The sequence below is a fragment of the Pristiophorus japonicus genome, chromosome 13, assembly GCF_044704955.1.
Source record: "Pristiophorus japonicus isolate sPriJap1 chromosome 13, sPriJap1.hap1, whole genome shotgun sequence".
Classification (NCBI taxonomy): domain Eukaryota; kingdom Metazoa; phylum Chordata; class Chondrichthyes; family Pristiophoridae; genus Pristiophorus; species Pristiophorus japonicus.
Window position 1 is genome coordinate 191,356,836 of NC_091989.1, and position 16,044 is coordinate 191,372,879.

The following is a 16,044-nucleotide window of genomic DNA, read 5'->3' on the forward strand; positions in this document are numbered from 1 at the left end:
TTATTCTATATATAAACCCCCCGAACCCCTCGATTAGATTCCAGCCTGTAACTCACTCCCAGGTATCTGTTATTCTAAATATAAACACCCCGAATCCCTCGATTAGATTCCAGCCTGTAACTCACTCCCGAGTATCTGTTATACCATATATAAACCCCCGAACCCCTCGATTATATTCCTGCCTGTATCTCACTCCCGGGTATCTGTTATTCTATATATAAACCCCCGAACCCCTCGATTAGATTCCAGCCTGTAACTCACGCCTGGGTATCTGTTATTCGATATATAAACCCCCCAAACTCCTCGATTAGATTCCAGCCTGTAACTCACTCCCGGGTATCTGTTATTCTATATATAAACCCCCGAACCCCTCGATTAGATTCCAGCCTGTAACTCACTCCCGGGTATCTGTTATTCTATATATAAACCCCCCGAACCCCTCGATTATATTCCTGCCTGTAACTCACTCCCGGGTATCTGTTATTGTATATATAAAACCCCGAACCCCTCGATTAGACTCCAGCCTGTAACTCACTCCTGGGTATCTGTTATTCTATATATAAACCCCCCAAACTCCTCGATTAGATTCCAGCCTGTAACTCACGCCTGGGTATCTGTTATTCTATATATAAACCCCCTGAACCCCTCGATTAGATTCCAGCCTGTAACTCACTCCCGGGTATCTGTTATTCTATATATAAACCCCCGAACTCATCGATTAGATTCCAGCCTGTAACTCACTCCCGGGTATCTGTTATTCTATATATAAACCCCCGAACTCATCGATTAGATTCCAGCCTGTAACTCACTCCCGGGTATCTGTTATTCTATATATAAACCCCCGAACTCATCGATTAGATTCCAGCCTGTAACTCACTCCCGGGTATCTGTTATTCTATATATTAACCCCCCAAACCCCTTGATTAGATTCCAGCCTGTAACTCACTCCCAGGTATCTGTTATTCTATATGTAAACCCCTCGAACCTCTCGATTAGATTCCAGCCTGTAACACACTCCCGGGTATCTGTTATTCTATATATAAACCCCCTGAACCCCTCGATTAGATTCCCGCCTGTAACTCACTCCCGGGTATCTGTTATTCTATATATAAACCCCCAAACCCCGCGATTAGATTCCCGCTTGTACCCTTTAAGCTTTAAATTATTGTCTGTGAAATAATGTTGAAAAAGAATTGACTGTAGTTAAACCAGTATGATGTGTTCAGCACTACGTGTATGTATTGTTGTAACATGTGTTTCGTGTTTCCAGATATTCATTAAGGAGTGGGATGGATTTTTTTAAGATCGGGACAGATGATGGAATTATTTACACCAGAGTGGAACTGGATCGAGAAGCTATTGCCATGCACAACATCACAGCAATAGCCAGCGAAGTTGGTAAAAGCAGTAAGTCTCCACCCCGACCTCAGCTCATCCGTTGCTGAAATCCTCAGCCATGTCTTTCTTATCTCCAGACTCGACTATTCCAACGCACTCCCAGCGGGACCCCCGCCTACCACTATCCATAAACCCGAGCTCATCCAAACCTCGGCTGCCCCATGTCCTAACTCGCACCGAATCCCGCTCACCCATCACCCCCTGTGCTCACTGCCCCATGTCCTAACTCACACCGAGTCCCGCTCACCCATCACCCCCTGTGCTCACTGCCCCGTGTCCTCACTCACACCGAGTCCCGCTCACCCATCACCCCCTGTGCTCACTGCCCCGTATCCTAACTCACACCGAGTCCCGCTCACCCATCACCCCCTGTGCTCGCTGCCCCGTGTCCTAACTCACACCGAGTCCTGCTCACCCATCACCCCCTGTGCTCACTGCCCCATGACTTAACTCGCACCAAGTCCCGCTCACCCATCAGCCCCTGTGCTCACTGCCCCATGACTTAACTCGCACCAAGTCCCGCTCACCCATCACCCCCTGTGCTCACTGCCCCATGACTTAACTCGCACCAAGTCCCGCTCACCCATCACCCCCTGTGCCCCGTGTCCTAACTCACACCAAGTCCCGCTCACACATCACCCCCTGTGCTCGTTGCCACGTGTCCTAACTCGCACCAAGTCCCAATCACCCATCACCCCCTGTGCTCATTGCCACGTGTCCTAACTCGCACCAAGTCCCAATCACCCATCACCCATTGTGCTCGCTGACCTACATTGGCTCCCGATTCAGCATCATCTCACATTTTAAAATCTTCAATTTTGTTTTCAAATCCTCCATGGCCTCACCCTTCCTTTGTACCCTCCTCCAGCCCCCGCCCCCCAACCCACCCCCGAGATCTCTGCGCTTCTCCAATTCTGCCCTCCTGAGCATCCCTGATTATAATCGCTCCACCATCGGTGGCCGTGCCTTCAGCTGCCTGGGCCCCAAGCTCTGGAACTCCCACCCTAAACCTCTCCGTCTCTCTACCTCTCCCTCCTCCTTTAAGTCGCTCCTTAAAACCTACCTCTCTGACCCAGCTTTTGGTCACCTGTCCTGATATCTCCTGTTTGATTACGCTCCTGTGATGCACCTTGGGAAATTTTACTACATTGAAGGCGCTGTTGTTGTTATTGCTTGCCCGTTACCCATCAACCACGACTGAATGGCAGCAAAAAGGGGTGGGGTCTAGGATTCCGTTTGATTTCCCTCTACTCCTGCCTCTGCTCCACTTGAGGTGAGGGCCAGAGGTCAGGAGATGGGGAAAGGAGGAATCACAGTCTACTTTGGGGTTTGTTATGGCGCCTGGGGTCATTCAGAGCAAATCGCATAATTCCACTGCCCGGGTTAGGGTTAATGCTCTCCCTTTATAAACCGGCCAAGAATATGTCTCTCCCCCCCACCTCGCTGCCTCTCACTGGAGAGCAGGGATAGTGCTGGGAGTCTGCACAATGGCCTTAAATTAACCCCATCCCTGGAAAACGAAATGGGGTCTTGGGGGAGTCAGGCAGGCAGATGAGAAATTCCGCCCCCAACTCTGTTTCTGTGGCATCCTTGCCCTGAAGGAAAATGCCCTCTTATCTCCATCACCGGAATTTTCCATTGCTCAGGGCATGTAAAGGCGATCTGGGTCTGGTCACTCTGTAGAAAATCCACCGAATGTTCCTTTCCGCACAAGTCGACTTGTAACGGGTGGCCATTTTAACCCCTTCCCCGCAACAAAGGTGAAAGCACAGCCCTGTGTGTCTATTCGTGGACGGAAATCTCTGTTCATACGTGCTGTGTGTGAGTCAGGAGGTCTCTGGTTCAAGTCCCACTCCAGAGACCTGAGCATAACAATTCAGGCTGACACTCCAGTGCAGTGCTGAGGGAGTGCCGCACTGTCGGAGGGGCAGTACTGAGGGAGTGCCGCGCTGTGGGAGGGGCAGTACTGAGGGAGTGCTGCACTGTCAGAGGGGCAGTACTGAGGGTGAACCGCACTGTTGGAGGGGCAGTGCTGAGGGAGAGCCGCACTGTCGGAGGGGCAGTACTGAGGGAGCGCCGCATTGTCGTAGGGGCAGTGCTGAGGGAGTGCCGCACTGTCGGAGGGGCAGTACTGAGGGAGCGCCGCACTGTCGGAGGGGCAGTACTGAGGGAGTGCCGCGCTGTGGGAGGGGCAGTACTGAGGGAGTGCTGCACTGTCAGAGGGGCAGTACTGAGGGTGAACCGCACTGTTGGAGGGGCAGTGCTGAGGGAGAGCCGCACTGTCGGAGGGGCAGTACTGAGGGAGCGCCGCATTGTCGTAGGGGCAGTGCTGAGGGAGTGCCGCACTGTCGGAGGGGCAGTACTGAGGGAGCGCCGCACTGTCGGAGGGGCAGTGCTGAGGGAGCGCCGCACTGTCGGAGGTGCAGTACTGAGGGAGCGCCGCACTGTGGGAGGGGCAGTACTGAGAGAGTGCCGCACTGTCGGAGGGGCAGTACTGAGGGGGTGCCGCACTGTCGGAGGGGCAGTACTGAGGGGGTGCCGCAATGTCGGAGGGGCAGTACTGAGGGGGTGCCGCACTGTCGGAGGTGCAGTACTGAGGGAGCTCCGCACTGCCTGAGGGGTAGTGCTGAGGGAGTACCGCACTGTCGGAGGGGCAGTACTGAGAGGGCGCTGCACTGTCGGAGGGGCAGTACTGAGGGAGCACCACACTGTCGGAGGTACCGTCTTTTGGATGAGATGTTAAACTGAGGCCCCGTCTACTCTCTCAAATGGGCATAAAAGATCCCATTTCGACGAAGAGCAGGGGAGTTCTTGGCCAATGTTTATCCCTCAACAAAATTAACTAAAAAACAGATTATCTGGTCATTTATCATATTACTATTTGTGGGAGCTTGCTCTGCGCAAATTGGCTGTTGCATTTCCCACATTACAACACTGACCGCACTCCAACAAACTACTTCATTGGATGCCCTGAGGTTGTGAAAGGCGCTATAAAATGCAAGTTCTCTACTTTTCCTTTGATGTGTCCGTTTACACGGCGGGTGGGCTGAGTGTGGATCCTCAGTGTTGTCTGGGTCACACTGCCAGGTCAGTGTGGATGGAGCTCTGCACTGGGTCTTTCTTGGCCTGTGGAGTGGTGACCCCTAACCTCTGACCTGCTGCAACGTTCACACATTGTCCATTTCTGACCTTCCTTAATCCATAATAACAGAAAGATGCTGACCCGGTCAGTCAGTGTCTGTAATGAGAACAGGGAAGGTACGTGTCTCAAAAAATTCAGGTTTAATTTCAGATTCCCAGGTTTATTCTTCTTTTTAATCGTTTGCTTCACAGATTCCACATCCGATGTTCTGGTAGTAATTAAAGTGCTGGATAAAAATGATAACGCTCCAACATTGGCAGAAAATTACAATCCCCACGTCTGTGAAGATGATGTGGCTGGAACAGTAAGTGGAGTTTGTCCTCGACACTGCACTCTCACTCTCACACACTATGGGGGGGATGTTAGCCAGCCTCGCGCACGTTTGCCCGGCGATATTTCGCCTTTTTTGCCGGTAAAAGACACTTGCCTAAATTGGCCAAAGTTAACGACCGGCAGTTTTGAAATATCGGCGAAAAGCGGATGGAACACGTGCAACGTCCCCCCAAAAAAACCGCACCATTTAAAATTGGCCGTTGGGGGAACCCGTACTCGGGGTGAAAAAACATGCCCGAGAAACGCATGCGGTGAAGCCCCAGAAACAGCGGGAGGTAGGAAAACCAACAAAAAAGGTAAGTTGAAGTTTTTATTTTTGAATTCTTTTTCAACGATTCATTAGTCAAGTGTATAGTGAATGTTTTCTGATTGTTTATTTGTTGATTTTTGCAATTTCTTTTAGTGTGTTTTCCCCCCTCCCAGGGCCTGTATTTTTGGCGGTGATCGGCCTCGGGCTGAAGTTGGCGAGAACCACGGTTTGCACCGCCAATCCCCGTGCAATGCCGATTTTTACCGTCAGCCGCATTTTTTGGGCAATTTTACCCCCTTAAATAATGGCGATGTTTTTAGTGGTATTTTTTCCGAGAAATGACGGGAAAAAAACAATATCGATAAAAACGTAATTTCTAGCCCGTTATCTCTTTCTGTCTGCCTTACACTTTCTCTGTGTGTGTCTCTCTCTCACACGCTCTCTCTGTTTTATACTTTTTCTGTCTGCCTCTCTCTCTCACGCTTGTCTAAATGTCTTTCATAGAGACATAGAAACATAGAAAATAGGTGCAGGAGTTGGCCATTCAGCCCTTTGAGCCTGCACTGCCATTCAATAAGATCATGGCTGATCATTCCCTCAGTACCCTTTTCCTGTTATCTCTCCATACCCCTTGATCCCTTTAGCCATAAGGGCCATATCTAACTCCCTCTTGAATATATCCAATGAACTGGCATCAACAACACTCTGCGGCAGGGAATTCCACAGGTTAACAACTCTCTGAATGAAGAAGTTTCTCCTCATTTCAGTCCTAAATGGCCTACCCCTTATCCTAAGACTGTGTCCTCTGGTTCTGGACTTCCCCAACATCGGGAACATTCTTCCCACATCTAACCTGTCCAGTCCCATCAGAATCTTATTCGTTTCTATGAGATCCCCTCTCATCCTTCTAAATTCCAGTGAATAAAGGCCCAGTTGATCCAGTCTCTCCTCATATAACAGTCCAGCCATCCCTGGAATCAGTCTGGTGAACCTTCGCTGCACTCCCTCAACAGCAAGAACGTTCTTCCTCCGATTGGGAGACCAAAACTGAACACAATATTCCAGATGAGGCCTCACTAAGGCCCTGTACAACTGCAGTAAGACCTCCCTGCTCCAATACTCAAATCCCCTAGCTATGAAGGCCAACATATCATTTGTCTTCTTCACCGCTTGCTGTACCTGCATGCCAACTTTCAATGACTGATGAACCATGACACCCAGGTCTCATTACACCGGCCCTTTTCCTAATCTGCCGCCATTCAGATAATATTCTGCCTTCGTGTTTTTGCCCCCAAAATGGATAACCTCACATTTATCCACATTATACTGCATCTGCCATGCATTTGCCCACTCACCTAACCTGTCCAAGTCACCCTGCAGCCTCTTAGCATCCTCCTCACAGCTCACACCGCCACCCAGTTTAGTGTTGTCTGCAAACTTGGAGATATTACACTCAATTCCTTCATCTAGATCATTAATGTATATTGTAAAGAGCTGGGGTCCCAGCACTGAGCCCTGCGGCACTCCACTAGTCACTGCCTGCCATTCTGAAAAGGACCCGTTTATCCCGACTCTCTGCTTCCTGTCTGCCAACCAGTTCTCTATCCACGTCAGTACATTACCCCCAATACCATGCGCTTTGATTTTGCACACCAATGCCTTGTGCGGGACCTTGTCAAAAGCCTTTTGAAAGTCCAAATACACCATATCCACTGGTTCTCCCTTGTCCACTCTACTAGTTACATCCTCAAAAATTTCCAGAAGATTTGTCAAGCATGATTTCCCTTTCATAAATCCATGCTGACTTGGACCGATCCTGTCACTGCTTTCCAAATGATTGATTCCAACATTTTCCCACTAATGATGTCAGGCTAACCGGTCTATAATTACCCGTTTTCTCTCTCCCTCCTTTTTTAAAAAGTGGTGTTACATTAGCTACCCTCCGTCCATAGGAACTGATCCAGAGTCGATAGACTGTTGGAAAATGATCACCAATGCATCTACTATTTCTAGGGCCACTTCCTTAAGTACTCTGGGATGCAGACTATCAGGCCCCGGAGATTTATTGGCCTTCAATCCCATCAATTTCCCTAACACAATTACCCGCCTAATAAGGATATCCTTCAGTTCCTCCTTCTCACTAGACCCACTGTCCCCTAGTACATTCGGAAGGTTATTTGTGTCTTCCTTCGTGAAGACAGAACCGAAGTATTTGTTCAATTGATCTGCCATTTCTTTGTTCCCCATTATAAATTCACCTGAATCCAACTGCAAGGGACCTACATTTGTCTTCACTAATCTTTTTCTCTTCACATGTTTATAAAAGCTTTTGCAAGTCAGTTTTTTATGTTCCCTACAAGCTTTCTCTCGTACTCTATTTTCCCCCTCTTAATTAAACCCTTAGTCCTCCTCTATTGAATTCTAAATTTCTCCCAGTCCTCAGGTTTGCTGCTTTTTCTGGACAATTTATATACCTCTTCCTTGGATTTAACACTTTCCTTAATTTCCCTTGTTAGCCACGGTTGAGCCACCTTCCCCGATTTATTTTTACTCCAGATAGGGATGTACAATTGCTGAAGTTCATCCATGTGATCTTTAAATGTTTGCCATTGCCTATCCACCGTCAACCCTTTAAGTATCCTGTGCCAGTCTATTCTAGCCACTTCACCCCTCATACCGTCGAAGTCACCTTTCCTTAAGTTCAGGACCCTAGTTTCCGAATTAACTGTGTCACTCTCCATCTTAACAAAGAATTCTACCGTATTATGGCCACTCTTCCCCAAGGGGCCTCACACAAGTTTGCTAATTAGTCCCTTCTAATTACACATCACCCAGTCTAGAATAGCCAGCTCGCTAGTTGGTTCCTCGACATATTGGTCGAGGAAACCATCCCTAATACACTCCAGGAAATCCTCCTCCACCGCATTGCTACCAGTTTGGTTCTTTCTCTGACTCCCTTTCCTTCTCTCTGTCTCTATCTGTCTCGCTCTCCCTCCCTCTCTCTCTCTCTCTCTCTCTATACGCCTCCCTCTCCCTCCCTCTCTCTCTGCCTCTCTGTGGGCTCAAATTTGGACCACCACTTTTTTCGGCGCATTCACCAGAGATGTGCTTACTTTATGGGCTGAAAATGGCGGTGAAAAGTTATCCCCCGATTCTGGCCGCTGTGTTTCCTCTCCCAGGGCTTGACGCGGCGCGGCGTGGCCAGTCGATTGGGAGGCGGAGCTAGGGCTCCTCGCCAGAAACAGTGCCAGCAGCTCTCCACATGTGCATTGGAGTGTGCGCGCATGCACAGTAGCTCCTGCCCCCAACCTCAGTGCTGCAGCGTGGGACCCGATGTATCCCGCCCCATCCCGGGCCGAGTGGCCTCCCGCACAGGCCGGCCTGCTGCCTTCCCGGGCTAGAAGGCCACAACAAGCAGGTCGGTGCGGGACCCAAGCCGGGGCGGCGGGGATGGTGAGGGTGTGGGGGGGGGGGGAATTTTGATCCAGGTGTGGGGGCGGGGGGGCATTTTGATCCTGGGGGGGGCGGAGCTTTTATCCAGGGGGGAGGAGGGCGCGGGGTTGCGATCCTGGGGGCTGGGTGGAGTTTTGATCTGGAGGGGCCGAGGGGAGAGGGGAGTTTTGATCCTGGGGGGCTGAGTTTTGATCCCGGGGGGGGCGTGAATTCCGAACCGCAGGGTGGGTTCGATCACCGACCCCGGGAGGTAGGTTTGTTTGTAAGGGGTGGGCTGATGGTGGGTGAGCTTAGGCGGCTGGGAGAATATAAGAACAACGAGCAGGAGGAACTTCTATTTTTTATTTGGATATTTGGAAAAAATTATATCAATATGTTTTGTCTCCTTACATCTTTTATTTTTGTAGTTTAAGCTTCCATGAATGCTTCTGTTGTGCAGTATATTAACTTTGCGAAGTTTGTCATATGATGTCCTGTATAGCTGTTTGATCCTAGTCACATTCTTTAGTCAAGTCATTAAATACAGACCTGGGCTGATTTCTTAACTCTCCGCAAGGGTTTTCTGTGCGGTCACAAGTGGCCACATACGCTGGCCTAAGTTAGTTTGGAGCAACTATTAGCTTTACAAACTGGCTTAAATGGCCAAAACAGGAGTTGGTGGCTGGTAATGCCCCTTTTGAAAAAAACTAAACGAAACTAAAAACATCTTAACTAACTCACTTACACTGGCACAAATTGAATGTGCAGAATGGGGATTTTTAAGATATTTTAGAAAAATCAAGTTGCTCCAAAAATAACGGAGAATCTCCTGGGCAATTTTGAGCCCTCTCTCTCTCTGTCTCTCGCTCTGTCTCACTCTCTCTGTGTCTCTCACTGTCTCTCACTGTCTCTCTCTCTCTCTGCCTCTCTCTCTGCCACTCCCTCTGTCTCTTTATACTTCGATGGATATAAAAATAGGGAGAGATGTTGATCCGCAATCCCCCGTTTTACACTTTCGCACAAAGTCAAAATTACCCACCGTGCATTACTGGGTATAACACTCCCGTATATATATAATAACACACTGTGTGTTACTGGGTATAACATTCCCGTATATATATAATAACACACTGTGTGTTACTGGGTATAACATTCCCGTATATATATAATAACACACTGTGTGTTACTGGGTATAACATTCCCGTATATATATAATAACACACTGTGTGTTACTGGGTATAGCACTCCTGTATATATATATATATATATATATAATAACACACTGTGTGTTACTGGGTATAACACTCCTGTATATATTATATAATAACACACCGTGTGTTACTGGGTATAACACTCCTGTATATATTATATAATAACACACTGTGTGTTACTGGGTATAACACTCCCGTATATATATAATGACACACTGTCCGTTACTGGGTATAACATTCCCGTATATATATAATAACACACTGTGTGTTACTGGGTATAGCACTCCTGTATATATATATATATATATATATATATAATAACACACTGTGTGTTACTGGGTATAACATTCCCGTATATATATAATAACACACTGTGTGATACTGGGTATAACATTCCCGTATATATATAATAACACACTGTGTGTTACTGGGTATAACACTCCTGTATATATTATATAATAATACACCGTGTGTTACTGGGTATAACACTCCTGTATATATTATATAATAACACACTGTGTGTTACTGGGTATAACACTCCTGTATATATTATATAATAACACACTGTGTGTTACTGGGTATAACACTCTGTGTATATTATATAATAACACACTGTGTATTACTGGGTATAACACTCTGTATATATATAATAACACACTGTGTGTTACTGGGTATAACACTCCTGTATATATTATATCATAACACACTGTGTGTTACTGGGTATAACACTCTGTCTGTATATATATATATATATATAATAACACACTGTGTGTTACTGGGTATAACACTCCTGTATATACTATATAATAACACACCGTGTGTTACTGGGTGTAACACTCCTGTATATATTATATAATAACACACTGTGTGTTACTGGGTATAACACTCCTGCATATATTATATAATAACACACTGTGCATTACTGGGTATAACACACCTGTATATATTATATAATAACACACCGTGTGTTACTGGGTGTAACACTCCTGTATATATTATATAATAACACACTGTGTGTTACTGGGTATAACACTCCTGCATATATTATATAATAACACACTGTGTATTACTGGGTATAACACACCTGTATATATTATATAATAACACACCATGTGTTACTGGGTGTAACACTCCTGCATATATTATATAATAACACACTGTGTATTACTGGGTATAACACACCTGTATACATTATATAATAACACACTGTGTGTTACTGGGTGTAACACTCCTGTATATATTATATAATAACACACTGTGTATTACTGGGTATAACACACCTGTATATATTATATAATAACACACTGTGTGTTACTGGGTATAACACTCCTGTATATATTATATAATAACACACCGTGTGCTACTGGGTATAACATTCCCGTATATATATAAAAACACACTGTGTGTTACTGGGTATAACACTCCTGTATAATAACACACTGTGTGTTACTGGGTATAACTGGCTGCTGCACAGGAGGGCAAGAAAAAGAGTGGGAGTGCGATAGTGATAGGGGATTCAATTGTGATGGCAATAGATAGGCGTTTCTGCGGCCGCAACCGAGACTCCAGGATGGTATGTTGCCTCTCTGGTGCAAGGGTCAAGGATGTCTCGGAGCGGGTGCAGGACATTCTGAAATGGGAGGGAGAACAGCCAGTTATCGTGGTGCACATTGGTACCAACGACATAGGTAAAAAAAAGGGATGAGGTCCTACGAAACGAATTTAAGGAGCTAGGAGCTAAATTAAAAAGTAGGACCTCAAAAGTAGTAATCTCGGGATTGCTACCAGTGCCACGTGCTAGTCAGAGTAGGAATCGCAGGATAGCGCAGATGGATACGTGGTTTGAGCAGTGGTGCAGCAGGGAGGGATTCAAATTCCTGGGGCATTGGAACCGGTTCTGGGGGAGGTGGGACCAGTACAAACCGGACGGTCTGCACCTGGGCAGGACCGGAACCAATGTCCTAGGGGGAGTGTTTGCTAGTGCTGTTGGGGAAGGATTAAACTAATATGGCAGGGGGATGGGAACCAATGCAGGGAGACAGAGGGAGACAAAAGGGAGGCAGAGGCAGGAGACGGAGGGGAGATCGGGGGGGGTGGGGGGCGGAGAAGCCCGCGGCGGGGAACAGGAAGGGCCACTGTGCGGCAGAATTCTAAAAGGACAAAGGGTGTTAAAAAACCAGCCTGAAGGCTTTGTGTCTTAAAGCAAGGAGTATCCACAATAAGGTGGATGAATTAACTGTGCAAATAGATGTTAACAAATATGATGTGATTGGGATTACGGAGACGTGGCTCCAGGATGATCAGGGCTGGGAACTCAACATCCAGGGGTATTCAACATTCAGGAAGGATAGAATAAAAGGAAAAGGAGGTGGGGTAGCATGGCTGGTTAAAGAGGAGATTAATGCAATACTTAGGAAAGACATTAGCTTGGATGATGTGGAATCTATATGGGTGGAGCTGCAGAACAGCAAAGGGCAAAAAACGTTAGTGGGAGTTGTGTACAGACCTCCAAACAGTAGTAGTGATGTTGGGGAGGGCATCAAACAGGAAATTAGGGGTGCATGCAATAAAGGTGCAGCAGTTATAATGGGTGACTTTAATATGCACATAGATTGGGCTAGCCAAACTGGAAGCAATACGGTGGAGGAGGATTTCCTGGAGTGCATAAGGGATGGTTTTTTAGACCAATATGTCGAGGAACCAACTAGGGGGGAGGCCATCCTAGACTGGGTATTGTGTAATGAGAGAGGACTAATTAGCAATCTCATTGTGCGAGGCCCCTTGGGGAAGAGTGACCATAATATGGTGGAATTCTGCATTAGGATGGAGAATGATACAGTTAATTCAGAGACCATGGTCCAGAACTTAAAGAAGGGTAACTTTGAAGGTATGAGGCATGAATTGGCTAGGATAGATTGGCGAATGATACTTAAGGGGTTGACTGTGGATGGGCAATGGCAGACATTTAGAGACCGCATGGATGAACTACAACAATTGTACATTCCTGTCTGGCGTAAAAATAAAAAAGGGAAGGTGGCTCAACTGTGGCTATCAAGCGAAATCAGGGATAGTATTAAAGCCAAGGAAGTGGCATACAAATTGGCCAGAAATAGCAGCGAACCTGGGGACTGGGAGAAATTTAGAACTCAGCAGAGGAGGACAAAGGGTGTGATTAGGGCAGGGAAAATGGAGTACGAGAAGAAGCTTGCAGGGAACATTAAGGCGGATTGCAAAAGTTTCTATAGGTCTGTAAAGAGAAAAAGGTTAGTAAAGACAAACGTAGGTCCCCTGCAGTCAGAATCAGGGGAAGTCATAACGGGGAACAAAGAAATGGCAGACCAATTGAACAAGTACTTTGGTTCAGTATTCACTAAAGAGGACACAAACAACCTTCCGGATATAAAAGGGGTCAGAGGGTCTAGTAGGGAGGAGGAACTGAGGGAAATCTTTATTAGTCGGGAAATTGTGTTGGGGAAATTGATGGGATTGAAGGCCGATAAATCCCCAGGGCCTGATGGACTGCATCCCAGAGTACTTAAGGAGGTGGCCTTGGAAATAGCGGATGCATTGACAGTCATTTTCCAACATTCCATTGACTCTGGATCAGTTCCTATCGAGTGGAGGATAGCCAATGTAACCCCACTTTTTAAAAAAGGAGGGAGAGAGAAAACAGGGAATTATAGACCGGTCAGCCTGACCTCAGTCGTGGGTAAAATGATGGAATCAATTATTAAGGATGTCATAGCAGCGCATTTGGAAAATGGTGACATGATAGGTCCAAGTCAGCATGGATTTGTGAAGGGGAAATCATGTTTGACAAATCTTCTGGAATTTTTTGAGGATGTTTCCAGTAAAGTGGACAAAGGAGAACCAGTTGATGTGGTATATTTGGACTTTCAGAAGGCTTTCGACAAGGTCCCACACAAGAGATTAATGTGCAAAGTTAAAGCACATGGGATTGGGGGTAGTGTGCTGACGTGGATTGAGAACTGGTTGTCAGACAGGAAGCAAAGAGTAGAAGTAAATGGGTACTTTTCAGAATGGCAGGCAGTGACTAGTGGGGTACCGCAAGGTTCTGTGCTGGGGCCCCAGCTGTTTACACTGTACATTAATGATTTAGACGAGGGGATTAAATGTAGTATCTCCAAATTTGCGGATGACACTAAGTTGGGTGGCAGTGTGAGCTGCGAGGAGGATGCTATGAGGCTGCAGAGTGACTTGGATAGGTTAGGTGAGTGGGCAAATGCATGGCAGATGAAGTATAATGTGGATAAATGTGAGGTTATCCACTTTGGTGGTAAAAACAGAGAGACAGACTATTATCTGAATGGTGACAGATTGGGAAAAGGGAAGGTGCAACGAGACCTGGGTGTCATGGTACATTAGTCATTGAAGGTTGGCATGCAGGTACAGCAGGCGGTTAAGAAAGCAAATGGCATGTTGGCCTTCATAGCGAGGGGATTTGAGTACAGGGGCAGGGAGGTGTTACTACAGTTGTACAGGGCCTTGGTGAGGCCACACCTGGAGTATTGTGTACAATTTTGGTCTCCTAACTTGAGGAAGGACATTCTTGCTATTGATTGAGTGCAGCGAAGATTCACCAGACTGATTCCCGGGATGGTGGGACTGACCTGTCAAGAAAGACTGGATCAACTGGGCTTGTATTCACTGGAGTTCAGAAGAACGAGAGGGGACCTCATAGAAACGTTTAAAATCCTGCCGGGTTTAGACAGGTTAGATGCAAGAAGAATGTTCCCAATGTTGGGGAAGTCCAGAACCAGGGGTTCACAGTCTAAGGATAAGGGGTAAGCCATTTAGGACCGAGATGAGGAGAGACTCCTTCACCCAGAGAGTGGTGAACCTGAGGAATTCTCTGCCACAGAAAGTGGTTGGGGCCAATTCACTAAATATATTCAAAAGGGAATTAGATGAAGTCCTACTCGGGGGATCAAGGGGTATGGCGTGAAAGCAGGAAGGGGGTACTGAAGTTGCATGTTCAGCCATGAACTCATTGAATAGCGGTGCAGGCTAGAAGGGCTGAATGGCCTGCTCCTGCACCTATTTTCTATGTTTCTATGTTTCTATAACACTCCTCTATAATATATATATAATAACACACTGTGTGTTACTGGGTACTACACTCCTGTATATATTTATATATATATATAATAACACACCGTGTTACTGGGTATAACACTCCCGTATATATATAATAACACACTGTGTGTTACTGGGTATAATACTCCTGTATATATTATATAATAACACAATGTGTGTTACTGGGTATAACACTCCTGTATATATTATATAATAACACACTGTGTGTTACTGGGTATAACACTCTGTATATATTATATATTAACACACTGTGTGTTTCTGGGTATAACACTCCTGTATATATTATATAATAACACTCCTGTATATATTTTATAATAACACACTGTGTGTTACTGGGTATAACACTCTGTATATATTATATAGTAACACACCGTGTGTTACTGGGTATAACACTCCTGTATATATTATATAATAACACTCCTGTGTATATTATATAATAACACACTGTGTATTACTGGGTATAACACTCTATATATATTATATAATAACACACTGTGTGCTACTGGTTGCAACACTCTGTATACATTATATAATAACACACTGTGTGTTACTGGGTATAACACTCCTGTATATATTATATAATAACACACTGTGTGTTACTGGGTATAACACTCCTGTATTTATTATATAATAACACACTGTGTATTACTGGGTATAACACTCTGTATATATTATATAATAACACACTGTGTGTTACTGGGTATAACACTCCTGTATATATTATATAATAACACTCCTATATATATTTTATAATAACACACTGTGTGTTACTGGGTATAACATTCTGTGTATATTATATAATAACACACTGTGTGTTACTGGGTATAATACTCCTGTATATATTATATAATAACACACTGTGTAATACTTGATATAACACTCTGTATATATTATATAATAACACACCGTGTGTTACTGGGTATAACACTCCTGTATATATTGTATAATAACACTCCTGTATATATTATATAATAACACACTGTGTATTACTGGGTATAACACTCTGTATATATTATAAAATAACACACAGTGTATTACTGGGTATAACACTCTGTATATATTATATAATAACACACCGTGTGTTTCTGGGTATAACACTCTGTATATATTAAATAATAACACACTGTGTGTTACTGGGTATAACACTCCTGTATATATTA

At 45.5% G+C, this 16,044-nt stretch overlaps 1 protein-coding gene across 2 annotated transcripts in view; it reads left to right on the top strand.

Moving 5' to 3' along the window:
- Window positions 1-16,044, top strand: part of LOC139278991 (cadherin-5-like) — a 101,519-nt gene that overhangs the window by 63,327 nt on the left and 22,148 nt on the right. For both annotated transcript variants that reach the window (XM_070898291.1, XM_070898292.1), the window contains exons 8-9: window positions 1,271-1,407; window positions 4,732-4,844. In XM_070898291.1, coding sequence (XP_070754392.1) covers window positions 1,271-1,407; window positions 4,732-4,844 — 250 coding nt within the window. The remainder of the gene's footprint in view (window positions 1-1,270; window positions 1,408-4,731; window positions 4,845-16,044) is intronic.